Raw genomic sequence first — 16,388 nt, 5'->3', positions numbered from 1 at the left:
TGAAATCCGCTCATCAGTTGATTGAATAATTAATGTGACCACGAATTAGTTAACCCTTAAATACCCGTAAATACCGTGAATTGCTAAACCCTTTGTTCCCCCCATCCCTCTCTTCGCGGGAGTGCATTGACTAGTTCGCGGACAGAGTCTCTTTTGTTCCAGAAAACCGCGAATTAATTAATTAACCCGCAAATTAAACCGTAAATCAAATCTAAACCCCTGAATTGATTAACCTTTTCACCCGCCATACCCCCGTAGTGGAGGTCTATTGGCTAACCTTTGATTAACCTTTTCACCCGCCCTACCCCCGTAGCGGAAGTCTATTGACCAGGACGTAGATAGAGCTAATTCTTTAATGAGGCCGTAAATACAACCGTGACCTGCCGATCAGACCGCGAATTACAGTGCAACTCGCGAAATAATCAATACTTTTACCCACTCGGTTCCCTCGCGGGGGCCGGTTGGGCAGATCTCTGCTAAAACGTTGGGCCAGAACCCGCCTTACCCATCTACTACTGGGAACCCTTTATCTGAGTGAAATTCTAATTGAGACTAAGAGAATCCTGTCATGCCATTGCTATCTTTTTCCAATTGTTCAAATTTGTTTTCTCATTCTTTTTTGATTGATGAAAAACTAGGAATAGGTGTTTGTTCGGGAATTTTTTCGGAGTCAATGGTGATTCTCTTGCGACAGAGTATTTATTAAATGAATGGACAGAAGATAATATGAATTATTTATTTAAGGTACGGAATCTCCGGAAATGTGAACATCCAAGGTGAAGAAGTGAAGAAACTGGACGTGCTGAGCAACGAGCTTTTCATCAACATGTTAACTTCCTCTTACACAACTTGTCTCTTAGTAAGTGAGGAGAACGAGGCAGTCATCGAAGTGGAAACCGAAAGACAGGGAAAGTATATCGTAACTTTTGATCCACTCGATGGCTCCTCCAACATCGACTGCCTCGTGTCTGTGGGTTCAATCTTCGGAATTTATAAAAAACCGGAGAATACATCTATTCTACAATTGAAAGATGTTCTGCAGCGAGGAAGGAGCATGGTAGCTGCCGGCTATGCTCTTTACGGATCTGCCACCATGATTGTCTTATCGATAGGGCATGGGGTCAATGGATTCACATACGACCCTGCAATTGGCGAATTCATACTAACTGAGAAAAACATGAGAATTCCGAGCAGAGGCAAAATTTACAGGTGAGTATTTTGATCATCTTTTTCTTTCTTCGTGAGTTGGAGTCGACTGGAAGCGCAATCAAGTATCGCGGTAGAGATACATACCAACGACGTATGTGTGTACTGCCAGCTACCGCTATACTTATTCCCAAGCGCCTTCCCCCTCTCCGAATATTCCCCGTTCCCAACAATAACAGATAGAGGTGCGCCAGATTCGACCAAAACAAGTCATTTGCTTCGTTTGTTTTGGTTCTCGATTCTCGATTATTTTCTCGATATCTCGATGTTTACATCGAGAATCGATATCTCGCTATCGATGGGAAAAGGGAAGTGGAAAATGGCAGCCTGTCGTTATGATTTATTGTGATATTAAAGAATAAGACCCTTCGTTATTTTTTGAAGCTCTCTCTAATGAACTGGATATGATGAAAAAGATTGTGGAACATGAATTTAAATATACCGATAGATGTCATGGATGCAAATATGTGAAAAAACGTGCAGAAACTAAAATAGTTTGGAATTAATTGATTGAGGATTCAAAGCTATCACCTACGGAATTGAATCATTTAATTGCTAAATCTTTGAAATCCTGATCTGATTCAAGTTCATATTGTAATAATTGTGGGAAGATTTGTCATGGATGCTGTTTATATTTAAGTTATCTAATGGAATGGCAAGTGTAAATGATGAAGATTGTTTATGATAGTCAAGATATATTTGGATTTAATATAATTGGCAAAACGTGTGATACAGTTCAATATAATAATATAACCGGAAGTAGTTTCTATAATTGCGATAACTTCAGTGTGAATAGTCGAGAGTGATCGATAAAGATGATATCAGATTTATTGGCTAGAAGAGCGCGAAGTATGAATTGATTTTATTTTAACACGCCCTCTCAATGAGAACTTTACTAGCGATTCGTCGTAGCCCAAGTCCATAGGAGCACCACTGGTGTTTCGGTCCTGTCAGTGGTTTCGTCAACACATCAGCAATCATTTCATTAGTGTTGAGGTATTTGAATTCAATTTTTCTCTCCTTGATGACGTCTCTGATGTAGTGATGGCGCAGATCAATGTGTTTTGTCCTTTGATGTAGAATTGGGTTGTGAGCTAGAAGCCTGGCTCCCTGGATATCGTTATATACTTCCAGCCTCATTAATTCATTCAACTCAATTTCTTCCATGAAGTTAGACCAGTATTTAGCCTTCTTCATGGCCTCTGCTGCACCCATGTACTCGGCCTCTGTTGAAGACGTAGCCATAGTCCTCTGTTTTTGTGATATCCAACTGATAGCTGCGTTGTTCATGATGAAGGCGAAGCCTGTGTATGACTTCCTATCGATCAAGCAGTTTCCGTAGTCTGCATCAACGAATCCCTGAATGCCTCTTGGTGATTTTTCATACCTTAATTCAACATCTTGAGTCCCACTGAGGTAACGAAGAACTCGCTTCGCAAGTTTCCAGTGTTGATCAGTATAACAGTGGTTGAATTGTGCTAGGAAACTTGTGGCATGAGAAATGTCAGGTCTGGTAGCGACTGCTGCATACATTAGTCCACCGATCAGTTCACGATATGGAATTTTCTCCAGGTCAGCTACCTGTACATCTCCCTTAGTTACTATTATACCAAGTTGTATAGGAGTACTCACAGGTTTAGCATCCTGCATGTTGAAGCGTCTCATGAGCTCTCGAATGTATCCTGTCTGCTTAACGGTAATTGTTTCGGTGCTTTGATGAATTTCGAGTCCTAGACAGTATGGAGCTCTGCCTAAATCCTTTACCTCGAAGTAGATAGACAGCTGATCCTTGATGTATTTGATCCATCTTGTCTTTTAATGCAATTAGGAAATCATCTCCATAGACAGATATTAGCATTAACTTTCCAGATTTCCAGGTGAAGTAAATGCATGGATCAGATATGGTCCGTTTCAACCCAAGTCGAGTGAGTACGTTGTTTACCTCGGTGTTCCACTGAAGGCCTGCCTGCTTCAGACCGTACAATGCGCTTTTTAGTGAGCACACAACATCCTGCTGCAATTTTGTCAGCATTTGCTTAGCAAGCTCGGTGATTTCACTGTTGCGTGGCTCTCTTCTGATGATTTCTTCAAGTGTTTCTTCCATCAATGGGGGTTTCCTCATGAATATCTCCTCGTCCAGAGCCCCATTTAGGAAGGCTGTTGTGATGTCGATCTGCTCCACGACCATGTCGTATTTTACAGCCAATGCCAGCAGTAATCGTATTGAAGTTAGTCTGGCGACAGGGGCGAAGATCTCGGTGTAGTCTACTTGAGCTTCTTGAGTAAAACCCTGTGCTACTAATCTGGCTTTCCTCTTCTGAAGTTGTCCATTGGGTAGGTACTTGTTGGTTAACACGTACCTGCATCCAACAATGTTTCTTTCCTTGGGAGGTTTGACTAGCTCCCAGGTCTGGTTTTTAATGAGGCTTCTCATCTAATCAATTATGGCTTCCTACCATTCAAGTGATTGAGGGCCATTTATTGCACTTTTGAAGTTGACTTCGGCGTTGAATGCCCATCCCAACACTTCATCTCCTGCCTCAGCATACTGTGTCTCCTGCACATTCCCGTCTCCCACAATTTTCTCTTCTTGAAATACGTCATCATCCTCAACAGTGATTTCAATTTGTGGTATTTCTAGTTCTTGTGCTGGAGGCTGGTCATCTTGATTGAAGGTAACAGGTTGGGGTGTTATTGGTGTGTTCGGTGCAGATGAGGTTGAGCCTCTTGATGATCCACTATATATAAATGTAGCTCGTACCATGTTGAATTCTTTTGTGAGTCTACCACGACGACCTGAGCGGATTCTCTTTGGTCTGCCTAGACCTCTCTTCCACTCAGTGATGACTTCAGTCGGTGCTGTAGGATTTACTTGGCCAACTTCTGTCTCGGCCTAGTCCTGATCCTCGAATTCGTCTGCTGATTTCCCTGATAGTATCTCAAAGTTACCACACTTGGTGTGGTTGGAGATGATGTCTTCCTTGTGTGGTTCATAGTACATTTCACCCAGGAATCGAACATCTCTGGTGATAACGACTTTTCTAGACTCTTTCAGGTAAATTCGGTAAGCCTTTGCCTCAGTGGAATAACCGACGAATATTCCATCGACGGCATTCGGACCCAGTTTGTCCTTGCTTCCCACTGTATTTAGTACAAAAGCGGTTTCTCCAAATGTCTTGAAGAATTTTAAGTCTGGTATTTTGTTGGTCCAGTACTCGTGTGGGGTTCGTCCGAGTAGTGTTGATGTCGGACATCTGTTTCTGATGTAATTTCCTGTACAGATGGCCTCACCCCAAAAGGATGGTGGTACCCCAGATTCCAGTATCATGCATCGAGCCATCTCCACGAGTGTACGGTTCTTTCTCTCGGCCACACCGTTCTGTTGGGGTGTATATGGAGCTGTGAGCCTTCGCTGTATCCCATTTGTCCTCAGGAACTCACTAAACTCCGATGAGATGTATTCTCGTGCATTATCGGATTGGAAAGCTTTAATCCTCAAATCCAACTGATTTTCCACCCGGTTTTTGTAGGTTTTGAATGCAGTGAAAATATCAGATTTCTTTTTTAGTATAAATACCTCGCACCAGCGTGAATGATGGTCAATAAATGTGGCGAAATACGAGCCACCGCCATTGGACTGTGTCCTCATCGGTCCACAAATGTCAGAATACACCAGCTGTAATGGCATATCACTCCTAGCTTCTCGTTTTGGAAACGGTAAGGTAGTTAGTTTGCCTTCCAGACAGGTTGGACATGGTGGCAGCTGTTCACCTGTATTGAGTGTGATGCCTTCGACACACTTGTGCTTCACCATTTCAGTTAAATCATGGGCATTTAGGTGTCCCATTCTCCCGTGCCAAATTTGAAGGGCACTCTTGGAATGAGTTTTCTTGGTGTCGGCGATATGAGCTGACTCAGTAGACTTCCTGATGTAGTATAAGTCTCCCCTTCTATCAGCTATCATTCTTACTCGGCCAGTATTGTCTTTGATAACAGCCTCCCTCTGCTTGAAGATGATCTCATGATCTCGATCGGTGATTTTTGCTACAGACATCAAATTTACACGCAGATCAGGAACAAAAAGGGTGTTTTCGAGCTGTACTGACCTTGTTATTTGTCCGTCAGATACGGGGAGACGGACAGTCCCCTTCGCCTGCACATCTGCTGAGGAGTTGCACGCGAGATTCAGTTTGTCCCGCTCTGCTGGTATCCAGGAGTCAAACATTGATTCCTCTTTGCACAGGTGTGACGTACTGCCGCTGTCCAGGCACCACTTGCTCACGCTGTCGCTCTCCTCAATTTGATAGGCCTTGTTGTCAGTCCTCACAGTCTCGACTAGATAAGACTCAGCTTCCTCAGTCACATGGGCTCTCTCTCGGTGATGTGTGTTATTTTGCCTCCTTTGTTGACGTTGGAATTGACCAGGCGTCCTGTTCTGCCCTTGTTCGTCTCGCCCAGGGCAATCGGTGGCCTTATGTCCAAATTCTCCACACTTGCTACACCTAAAGGGGAACTTTCGCCCTCTTGACCCATTACTTTGACCAGTGAAATGCTTTGGTTTGTTATTATTATTCGCATAATACTTTTTGGCGACTAGCATCGCTTGCTCATCACGTTTGTTTTTGGACTTTCTTTTCTCAAACTCCTCCAAAATTTTAATTCTACACACATCAGGGCTTGACAATGCATCACGTGACCTCATATTTCCAGCGAAATTTTCAAAGCTGTCAGGTAGGCTGTTGAGTAAGAGGGTTGTTACTAGGTCATTGTGATTAACAACATCCATCGCCTCAAGTTTATCAACGGTGTCGACGAATGCATTCACATGATCTTCTAGGTCATCCTCTTCTGCCATTCTTGACATCGTCAACATGTGTAGGAGTGTTGCCTTTTTAATTGGGCCGGTAGATGCGTAAGTCTCTTTTAATTTTGTCCAAACTGCTCTCGAGGTCGCTAATTTCCCAACTTGTTTGGCAATACTGGGAGATATAGCTAAAATAAGGTCTGCCTTCGCCTTTTTATCAGCAATTGTCCATTCATCCAGGGACACCTGCATGACACTTGCTTATGTACCTGTAGGCGCAGGTGGCATGGGTTTTTCTCCACTTACGTACCCCCAACCATCAGTTTTAATAAGCAGTGCTTCAACTTAAATACACCAGGAATCATAGTTCCCCTTTGTTAATACTTCAATTCTCGTAAAATTTATAATGTTGTTCCCACTCATATTTCCACGTGGCTGGCAGTAACCTCACTAACCTCAATTTCCCTATTTCCTTATATTTCTTCCAAATTTACACTTGGCCAACGGAAACTGGGCCCATAACCTGTTTATATTTAAGCCATTCTAATGGAATGGCAAGGGTAAATGATGAAGATTGTTTATGATAGTCAAGATATATTTGGATTTAATATAATTGGCAAAACTTGTGATACAGTTCAATATAATAATATAACCGGAAGTAGTTTCTATAATTGCGATAACTTCAGTGTGAATAGTCGAGAGTGATCGATAAAGATGATATCAGATTTATTGGCTAGAAGAGCGCGAAGTATGAATTGATTTTATTCTAACAGATGCAAATGTTCATATTGTAATAATTGTGGATTTGTCATGGATGCAAATATGTGAAAAAACGTACAGAAACTAAGATAGTTTGGAATTAATTGATTGAGGATTCAAAGCTATCATCTACGGAATTGAATCATTTAATTGCTGAATCTTTGAAATCCTGGTCTGATTCAAGTTCATATTGTAATAATTGTGGGAAGATAACTGAAGGTATTTGTAAGATGGAGCTGATTACTGTTTCGAAAGTGGTAGTGATAAAATTACAATCATATTCGCCGCATAAACGATCAAAACGAAGAACGAAAAAAATTTCTATAAAAGCTGTTCCTAACGCTCAGGTAGTTCTATGTGGTAAAAAATATAAAGTCATTAGCGCGATATTCCGTGAAGGAGAGAAGGATGATGATACTCACTATAGAAGTTTATTGCTATTTAAAAAAACTGGATCCCAGCCGATGATACCGTAATTAAATCAACAAGGTGGCCAAGGAATTCCAAGAATATATGAATGATTTTTTTACAAGTTAATTGAAAAGTGAAAAATAAAAATAACGAGAGATATATAAATGAATTTACTGTAAGAAAAAATGCAAAAATTATTTCAATGGATAAACCACAAAAAGAAAGGAAATCTCACAAAAAACACCAAAAAGATTTTTGGTGAGAAAAGGCTATGCCAAGTCCGTATGACTGTTCGTTCACAAAAATTTAAGAAATCACGAATAAGAAAGCCAATTCGATATTCGTTCATGTATCACTAAAACATGCGGTGATTGTGAATCAAAAGAAAAAAAAGTGGCAACCACAATTTATCTCGTGAACGTACTTGGCGCTTCCCTCTTTAAGCATCATACTAATTGCCATTCGTTAAACCACTGGTCAACACGCCCAAGTACGTTCACCAGATAAATTGTGGTTGCCACTTTTTTTTTCTTTTGATTCACAATCACCGTATGTTGTAGTGATACATGAACAAATATCGACTTGGCTTTCTTATTCGTGATTTCTTAAATTTTTGTGAACGAACAATCATACGGACTTGGCACAGTCTTTTTCCACCAAACCTCTTTTAGATGTTCTTTGTGAGATAACTTCTTTCTTCCGGGTCGGAAAGTTGACAATCTAATGCCCATGAGGCCTGTAGTATCACGTGGCGCTTAGTGGCATTACAAGGTAAATAAAAAGCTTTTTCACACCCCTGCACGGAAAGTGTAAAATGGGAACTTTCCTTTGCAGGCGTGTTGAAAAATTGTATGTACACCTCGGACGGAAAGCCTTGACTTCCTGCCCTTGATGCACAATATACTATTCCATAATTTCGTAAGGGGGTTCTCACTGTTGTCAGCCCCCCCCTTCCGAGATCTTGCGTAAGATATAACGAACTTGGCTGATGAGGAAGAGTCAAATGAGGAAGCGTCAAAGAAGTTGAAGTATAATTACCTTGTTTAATTAATCCACGGTTGACATTTCCTTCTTCGACTTTTGTCCCTATTGTCTTGTGTAAGCTTGCCTTCTCTTTGCTGATAGCAGCATCTGGCAATCCTGTCTTGATGTTGATTTTGATGCACGACTATTTACTTTCGGATGCTGTACAATCAAGCTTGATTTCCATGTTTGGGTCTTAGGCATAACTTTTATGTTTGACGCCCACATTCCTCCCCTGTACTCTTATGTTACATACTCAGTTACTTACGGAGGACTGGTAATCAGGTAGAATAAATTGAAATTAAATCAATATTTTTAATGTGAATTAGAATTAATATTAAAATTGATTGTGTTATTGATGAGATTGTCCCAATGAGAAACGAATGAAATATTGATGAGACAGCAGAAATAGAGGGACGAAAAACTAAGAAAGTTTTGGTACCCTTAAATTCAAACTCGATTAATTCACTCCGATTTGTATGATTCTTAGCACTACCTAGGACCACTACGAGGAAGTGGTGATGCGCGACCAACAATCACCAATCCTCTCTTGAGCCATGCAGATTGAAGATTAGGATTTGCAACGTCCTTCATCTCTCTCCTTGGGATTATATTTAATGTTGTGTTTATTGAAGGAGGCAGGACGCAATTAATAAATGGTTGGGGCGGTTTATTAATAAAATGATAGGAGGAATACAGGACGATGATGTCTTTTGTTGGATCTCCAAGATAAAAATAAAGATGAAGGTCGTAGTTATTCAAATGACTGTCGTTACCAAGGGGGCTTCTCTCGATGTTCAGATCATAGACAAAAGAATTAGGAATTCGAAGGGGGATACGCAACACTACTTCCCTCCGCGAAAAGTGTATGAGTGTCAGTGTCTGATGTAATGTCCAAAAATATTAGACTAGAAATTTTATTGCTAGAATAATTTTATGTAGAATAACTAAGAAATAAATCGACTAATGTAAACTAAATAGAGTGCATTCCATCACGTGAACTCGATTAAAAAATTCCAAAGACATTGTAATCGAGTTCAAAAGTGATGAAATGGTCCACTCAGCATGCCCCCATTACCCAATACTAAGATTCGCACGCGGAGGAACGATTGAAAACCGATGAATCAAAACTCCAAAACCCAAATGAACTACTTCCCCAGTAATGATCAAAAGCGTGGGAAAAGTCATACGAAATTTTCCACCAATTAAAAATAGACTCTTTGGAGCCCATGTGATAAGTGACCCGAAAATTTATATAAAAATGTCAGAAAAATCCAAATTAACCAGTCCTGAAGCAGCAACGGAGCAGTAACAATTTTGGTGGAAGTAGTTCACTTAATCGATCCGGTTTTTCAATCCTTCCTTCGATTACGCGGGATAGTACTGAATTAATAGCAGGTTACGAACAATTGAAATTATCCGGGAATAAAATTTCTTTAATCGAGAGTGGTGACTATTCTAACAAATGAGGAACTCGTTTATTGTGATGCGTTGTGGACATCCTCATAAAACTTTGAAATTTAACTGTCAAAATTTATTAAAATACATCAACGAGTAGAAGAAAGTGTTTCTGTGAAAAATCCATAATAGCCTTTAGCACGACTAATTGCTTGTGAGCAAATTGCGGATTTACCCAGGGATCTACAAATACATCAAGTAACGTATACCAAACAGACCAAATTGTGAGTGATGAAATTTGTAAACCCAAATTTGAATCCTTCAGATCATTCCAGGGGTAGAAAATTCCTAGATAATTGAATTGTTAGATTTTTGTAAATTAAATATTCTGTTTTGTAAACCTAAATTTTTCTTAAATGCATAATTAAAGCATAAACCAATTTTAAATCTCTTGATGTTCAACATTTTTGGAGAACTTAATCCTTTCCTTAGTTATCAAATCCTTTTTCTACCCAGAAAGTCCCTTTGCCAAGGTAAGAATATAAAACTTCACGTCGTCCTATAATTTTAAAAATTTTAAGATTTTAGCTTTCTTTTAAATATAAATTAAAAGATAGTCCTCCGATGCATTAATAAATTCTCCAGACATAACAGCTAAAATTTCATGGCGCAGTTGGTAGAACATCCCTAAAGTTTCCAATACACTTATCTTTTGAATTCAAATTTCTATGAAATCCATTCTAGTCAATTGCAACTTTAGCTTTGGGGAAATCTTCCTATAAAAATTCAATACTGAAATTCTCTCACGATTTATGTAGATTCAAATTTTCTACAAAATCGTTGAAGACAAAATTCCCTTTATTTCACAATTTTATCAGAAAACCTATTTACATTCCGAATCTAAATTAACTTAATTACCTCAAAAATTATTTTCACAAAATGGAAAATCCATCCTTTGTAAATATCAGCTATTCTGGAGATTCGGGTAATACAGAACAGGCCCCCTCCAGTTACGAGGAATATGTTGAAGCCCGTGACATTGCCAACAGTATTCCAATTTTCTCCGGTACGAATGAGCACTGCTCTCTGGATGAATTTGAGTACGCGCTGAGATCAAATCTTGCCTCCATTCCTAAAGCAGATGGAAAGAAAGAAGAATATATTAGACAAATACTCAAACGCCTTTTACCTCCTGCAAAATTCGTAGTAACTAACAAACCTCTCTTTTCTGTAGAAAGTATCCTTACTCACTTAATCAAGAGATTTAGAGGTCAATACGACTTCACATATTACGTAAATAGAATACGCGGGCTGTTGAAAATTAAAAATGAACCCCTGGAACATATCGGAAATTCTCTCACAAGTAGGCGGAGCCAAGTACGGCAGTGTGTTCGACCTAGCCAGTGGATTCCACCAAATCGCGATGGATGAAACAGTCGCTGAGAAAACTGCTTTTACCGGTCGCAGTGGACACTTCGAGTACATGAGGATGCCTTTTGGATTGCAAAATTCACCCCCAATCTTCCAGCGGATGACGGATCAGAGCCTAACCGGCATGAAAGGGACAGAACTCTAAGTCTACTTAGATGACGTCGTTTTCTACTCCAGAACACTGGGAGAACACGTCACCCGTCTCAGGACATTCTTCTTTCTGCCTGCGGAAAAACGGACTTACTCTCCAACCTGATAAATGCAAATTTTTCATGAAGAAGGTAGCCTATCTGGGACACTCTGGTAGCCTATTTCCAGTACCCAAAAGGGCATTGGAGCCATCCGCAGTCAAAAAGATGATGAAGGAGGCGAACACCCGATCCTGTATGCATCGAGAGCACTTCGAGATGCTGAAACAAGATATACTTCAGTCGAATTGGACTGCCTAGCAGCCATCTACGCCTTAAAGCAGTTCAAACCCTACATCTATGGAGTACCCTTCACCATCATTACCAATAGCCCAGCCCTGAACTGGCTCAGAGATTCCAGCAATCCCACTACGAGGCAAGTTAAGTGGAAAACATACTTGAATGATTTCGCGTTTGAGGTGGAAATCAAGAAACAGAAGAGAAATCAGTTAGCAGTCGCCTTTGCAGAAAATCCTCTTCAAGACGAACATGAAGAAATCGTCATGTTTGCAACCTGTATGCCTGCTCTACCAGTACCAAAGTCCAGTGTGAAGACACCAGGGTCAGTCACTAATCCTAACCGAAAGGTTAGAACAAATGGTGACCCAAAAATGATCACCATTCAAGCGGCGGGAAGCTCAATAGCCGATAGAATCAGGGCTCGCAGAGCATCCGAGACTACCAGTGGTACTCGCCAACCTATTTCTTATAGATTGAACCGAGACTACAAAACCAAACCGCAAATAAGCAAAAGCCCTGCATCTAACACTGACAACCAACCAGCAGAAGAAACAACACCCACTACGTCGACCCCTTCAATCGTGGAGATGCCAGAACCAACTCCAACACCATCAGGATCCAAAAAACCGTCACCACAGGATGAACCAACAGTAATATCTGATGAAATGGAAGACCAAGGAAAAGAAAAACAACTAGAAATTTCCCTTGAAGGAATCTCAACGGACGAAGAGTTGGAGGATGACGCATTCATCACAGATCGAAACTTGACTGATGATGACACGCCCTCCATAATTGAAGCCGAAATTCGAATGGAAGAAAAAGACGAAGAAACAAATCCCAAATCACGTCCACCAGTGGACATGGAGCGAATGGAACGAAACTTAGAAAAATTATACGAGTATATGAAGAAAATCTCGGAAAGGAATGAGGAAATATTCCAAGAACCCCTAGAGCCACTGCTAGACCAGCTGCTACCACTCTACAGAATGAGAAGAACCAGTCTAGGTCCGGAATTTAAGGAAAAATTGGATGAATCCTGCCAGGAATTCGAGAAGAAGATGGCTGAGTTACCAAATCAGTCCAAACCTGTGATTGATTCAACTGACGCAATCGCCGAAATGATGAGGTCTATGGACCAAAATTCTAAAAACACAGAGAAGTAAAAAACCCTCTATCCAGACATTCCGTGATATTGCAGCCAAAAATCACACGAGAATCTTTACTGCGACACCAAGCGCTATACAGTCACCCATGGCAGGATCATCTTCCGAAAAAGAAAATGCCTCCAGCGGCCCTAAGACCAGAAATCATTAAAGAATGCCATGCAACTCTTCCCGGAGGACACAAAGGAATAGTGAAAACCTTTAACCGAGTAAGAGAAAGGTTCTACTGGCCCGGGATAAAACAGGAAATAGAGAGATTCATTAAACTCTGACGAACCTGTCAACTAGAAAAGATTTGAAGAGTGAAATTCCGACAACCCATGCTCATCACTGAAACACCTAGTGAATGCTTCGGGAGGGTCTCTAATGATACCGTGGGCCCCCTTCCATGTACACGTACGGGACACTGCCATATCCTGACAGTTCAGGATAATTTTTCCAAGCATTGCACCGCTGTACCACTTAAGGACATCAAGACTCACACCATCGCTCATGCACTCGCAACCAAGTATGTAGCCCTATACGGATGCCCCAAAATAATCCTCTCAGATGAAGGTACCAGCTTCCTCAGTAAACTGTTCAACCAACTGGAAAAGGTCCTGAGATTCTACCAGATAACGACATCCGGATACAGACCTCAGTCAAATGGAGCCTTCGAGAGAAGTCATCACGTATTAGCTGAATATCTGAAGACTTTTACCGATGAATTCACCGACTGGGACGAGCTAATCTCCTTCACCATGCTATCATACAACACCACTGTGCATAGTTCAACCAATTTCACACCATTCGAAGTTCTTTGTGCAAAAAGAGGAAGTCTCCCATCCAATGTCACCGACGAAGACGAGCCAATCCACACGTACAACCACTACATGGTAGATCTAATTACCAAATTGGAGAAAATTCACAATCTAGCCTTCGACCACCTAGAAAAGGCCAAACTACACTCCAAAAGCCTTTACGACCGAAACGCTAGACCATTAGACCTCAAAATAGAACAATTTGTCTATGTTGAAAAGGAACCCAAGATCGGAAAATTAAATCAGGCCTATACTGGACCCTACGAGATCGTTGAAATCACAGAAAAGGGAAATGTGTACCTAGACAGCGAAGACGGACACCACGTCATGAAACATCCAAATAAACTGAAACCTTGCGAAGAATGAGTTAAAACAATGGACCAAGCTAACCAACACAGATGGATGGCTCTATGCGACCATACAACCAGAGCTACTAGAAATAACTTGCATAAATCAGCAAGTTACAAGCCTGATAGTAAACGGTACAGGAATCATCTACCTGCATCCTAACTGCACAGCAGAAACCACTACAACAGTAATTGAAGGTGCAGGACTGATCAAATCACAGCTTCCATTGATATTCGGACTACCTAAAACGATAAATATTCCAGAAATGGCACCAACATTGAAGGAAATAACAAAATCAATACATCCATTAAGCAAAATAGAGCAACAACGACTTCGATGCATCACTACAGCAAACCTTAGATGAAGCACACAGAATAGGTATCCATCACCAAGAAGAATATCATCACCGAATTTTTACGGTCACGAACTGCATCATCACAACCATCCTCTCAGTATTTGCGATAGCAACAGCCCTCCGCGCATACGAACAAGGCCTGTGTACAACAAATATCCTGTCCCGCCTATCCTGCTGCCGGAAGTCCAAGAAGAAACAAAGGAAAATCCAACGAAGAATCGAAATCGGAGCCCCAAAAATCCAAAGGATATGTGAAACATCAGCAACATCAATAAGTATGGCTGAGATGCCCAGTTACTCAGCGCCATCACCACCACCAAAAGAAAAACCAGACGTGAAGCCAAAACGTACGGGTCCGACCTCCAATCAGCACACATCATCTGCGGTCGTCATCAATTACATCTAGAAAAGTCAGATAAGTCAGAGAAATAAGGGTACAATAGTTTCGAAATAGATAATAACGAACTCAATTGAAAAAAATTTAAAAAAATAAAAAATATATTGTGAAGTATTTTATTTTCATTAAAAAAAAAATTTTTTTTTCAACGACATACGCGGAAATCGTGTGCGTTGTCATCCACTAACTTTCAGCAACCCTTTTCGAATCTCTCAACCCAAATAAGTACGAAGGTGATCAACGAGAGGAACCAAAGACACAATGCCAAAAGGGCGCCAGTCCTTTTAACCTTCAAAGGACAAAGTCATGATGTCGAATCGCGTTCCACGACTAGCTCAGGAAATCGCGGAGGCGTGTGGGAACGGGCGAAAAATTAATGCAGTTCAACACCATGAATTATTTGGAAACAAAAATTGGAATGTATTTTATCAGAATAATCGAAAAAAATAGAAATTTCAGTGAAACGCTATCACAATATTAATGAGACTCTTACATGCGCGGGAGAGGACTCCCGCGAACAAAGACTCAATACAATCCAAATAAGTAATTTCTCTGAAAATACTAATGATGAGTTTTCAGAAAAGAATTGCATTTATGAAAGTACAAAATTAAGTATTTCAATGAAACGCGTGAGAGAGAACTCTTCACGCGATATGCCTCGATACAGAGTAATATTAATTCGTGGAATCCGACAATGAAAAATAATAGAAAAAATCAACGATTTTCAAAATATTAATCGAGGGTGTAGCAGACGCCAACCGTGCGCGAGAATCGCCCATAGCGCGACGACGCGAAGGCCACACGAATAAAACAATTGAAGAATTTCCAAAAGCAATCCAACCGTTAAACGGCAAAAAAATAATAAGACAAATAATGCTCAATAAATAAATTAGGCCAAAAGCCACGGAGTGCCGCGCCCCGAAGGCGAAGGCTCGAATTTTAACACCCAAACGGTGTCCAAAATGGCCACCGGAGAACTGAATCGAAAAACCACGTGAGCACTCACAAATGGAATCACGCTCACCGTTTGATACGCGAGAAACTCCAGGATAAACTTGTCTGGACCCTCAGTACGGCGACGTCAGGAAAAGGCCGGAAAATCCATGCACACCAAAATAATAATTGTTTCAACAATTTAAAGAAGCTGAAAGAGCGTAATAATGGCTGAACCCCAGCGAAGAGGCGTCCGTCGGGGCCGTACATCGCCTCGAGGAACCTCAAAATCTTTTCTACCCCCACCCCAATCAACCGATGGTGGCGCGGAGAATCCGCGTCCCAATGAAATTTGAATTATGAATTTTCAATTGGTAATTTTTCAGTATTTATGAGTCCCAGAAACTGAGACCTGCGCCACGCGGTCGGTGGAGGTGATCCGTGTTGAATCGCGCATGAGCCAACATAATCCGTGACTCCCTCGATGCTACAGCAGGAGTTTTTTTTCTTGGGTGGCCTTGCGCCACCGATCCATCGGTGAGGTAGTGGAGGTTCGCACGTAGAGACCTGAGATGCCTGCTGGCGTTCGTCGATCGTCTCTCGTGTCCTTCGTGGTGTGAGTCTCCCAGACTCAGTGTGTGCGAGCTCATCGGTGTGCTACTCGTCATCTGCTGTAGCGCCTACTTGTAGCTATTCCCAATGTTCCACTCCACTCCCTCATCATGAAGCTCACGCCCACGGTGAGCGCGGTCGACAGAATTTCAGAGAATAATAAAAGAAAGTAAATGAAAGAAATAAAGAAAATGACAATTGTGGCCCTGGATGATCTGACTCCTTGCTGGGGTAAAAATACTAATTTTCCCCCCATGATCCGCGGTCAGTTCAGGCGAGGGACAGTACATGATTTTTATCATATATATATATATATATGA

General features: G+C 41.1%; 1 protein-coding gene across 1 annotated transcript in view; it reads left to right on the top strand.

The window, feature by feature from the left end:
- Positions 1-16,388, top strand: part of LOC107044263 (fructose-1,6-bisphosphatase 1) — a 182,803-nt gene that overhangs the window by 49,778 nt on the left and 116,637 nt on the right. The window contains exon 2 of the mRNA XM_015266066.1: positions 745-1,209. Coding sequence (XP_015121552.1) covers positions 745-1,209 — 465 coding nt within the window. The remainder of the gene's footprint in view (positions 1-744; positions 1,210-16,388) is intronic.

Source organism: Diachasma alloeum, unplaced genomic scaffold, assembly GCF_001412515.2.
Source record: "Diachasma alloeum isolate Michigan unplaced genomic scaffold, Dall2.0 Dall_scaffold_00704, whole genome shotgun sequence".
NCBI lineage: Eukaryota > Metazoa > Arthropoda > Insecta > Hymenoptera > Braconidae > Diachasma > Diachasma alloeum.
Note: the sequence above shows the minus strand (reverse complement) of the source record. Positions and strands in the feature narration are given on the sequence as shown.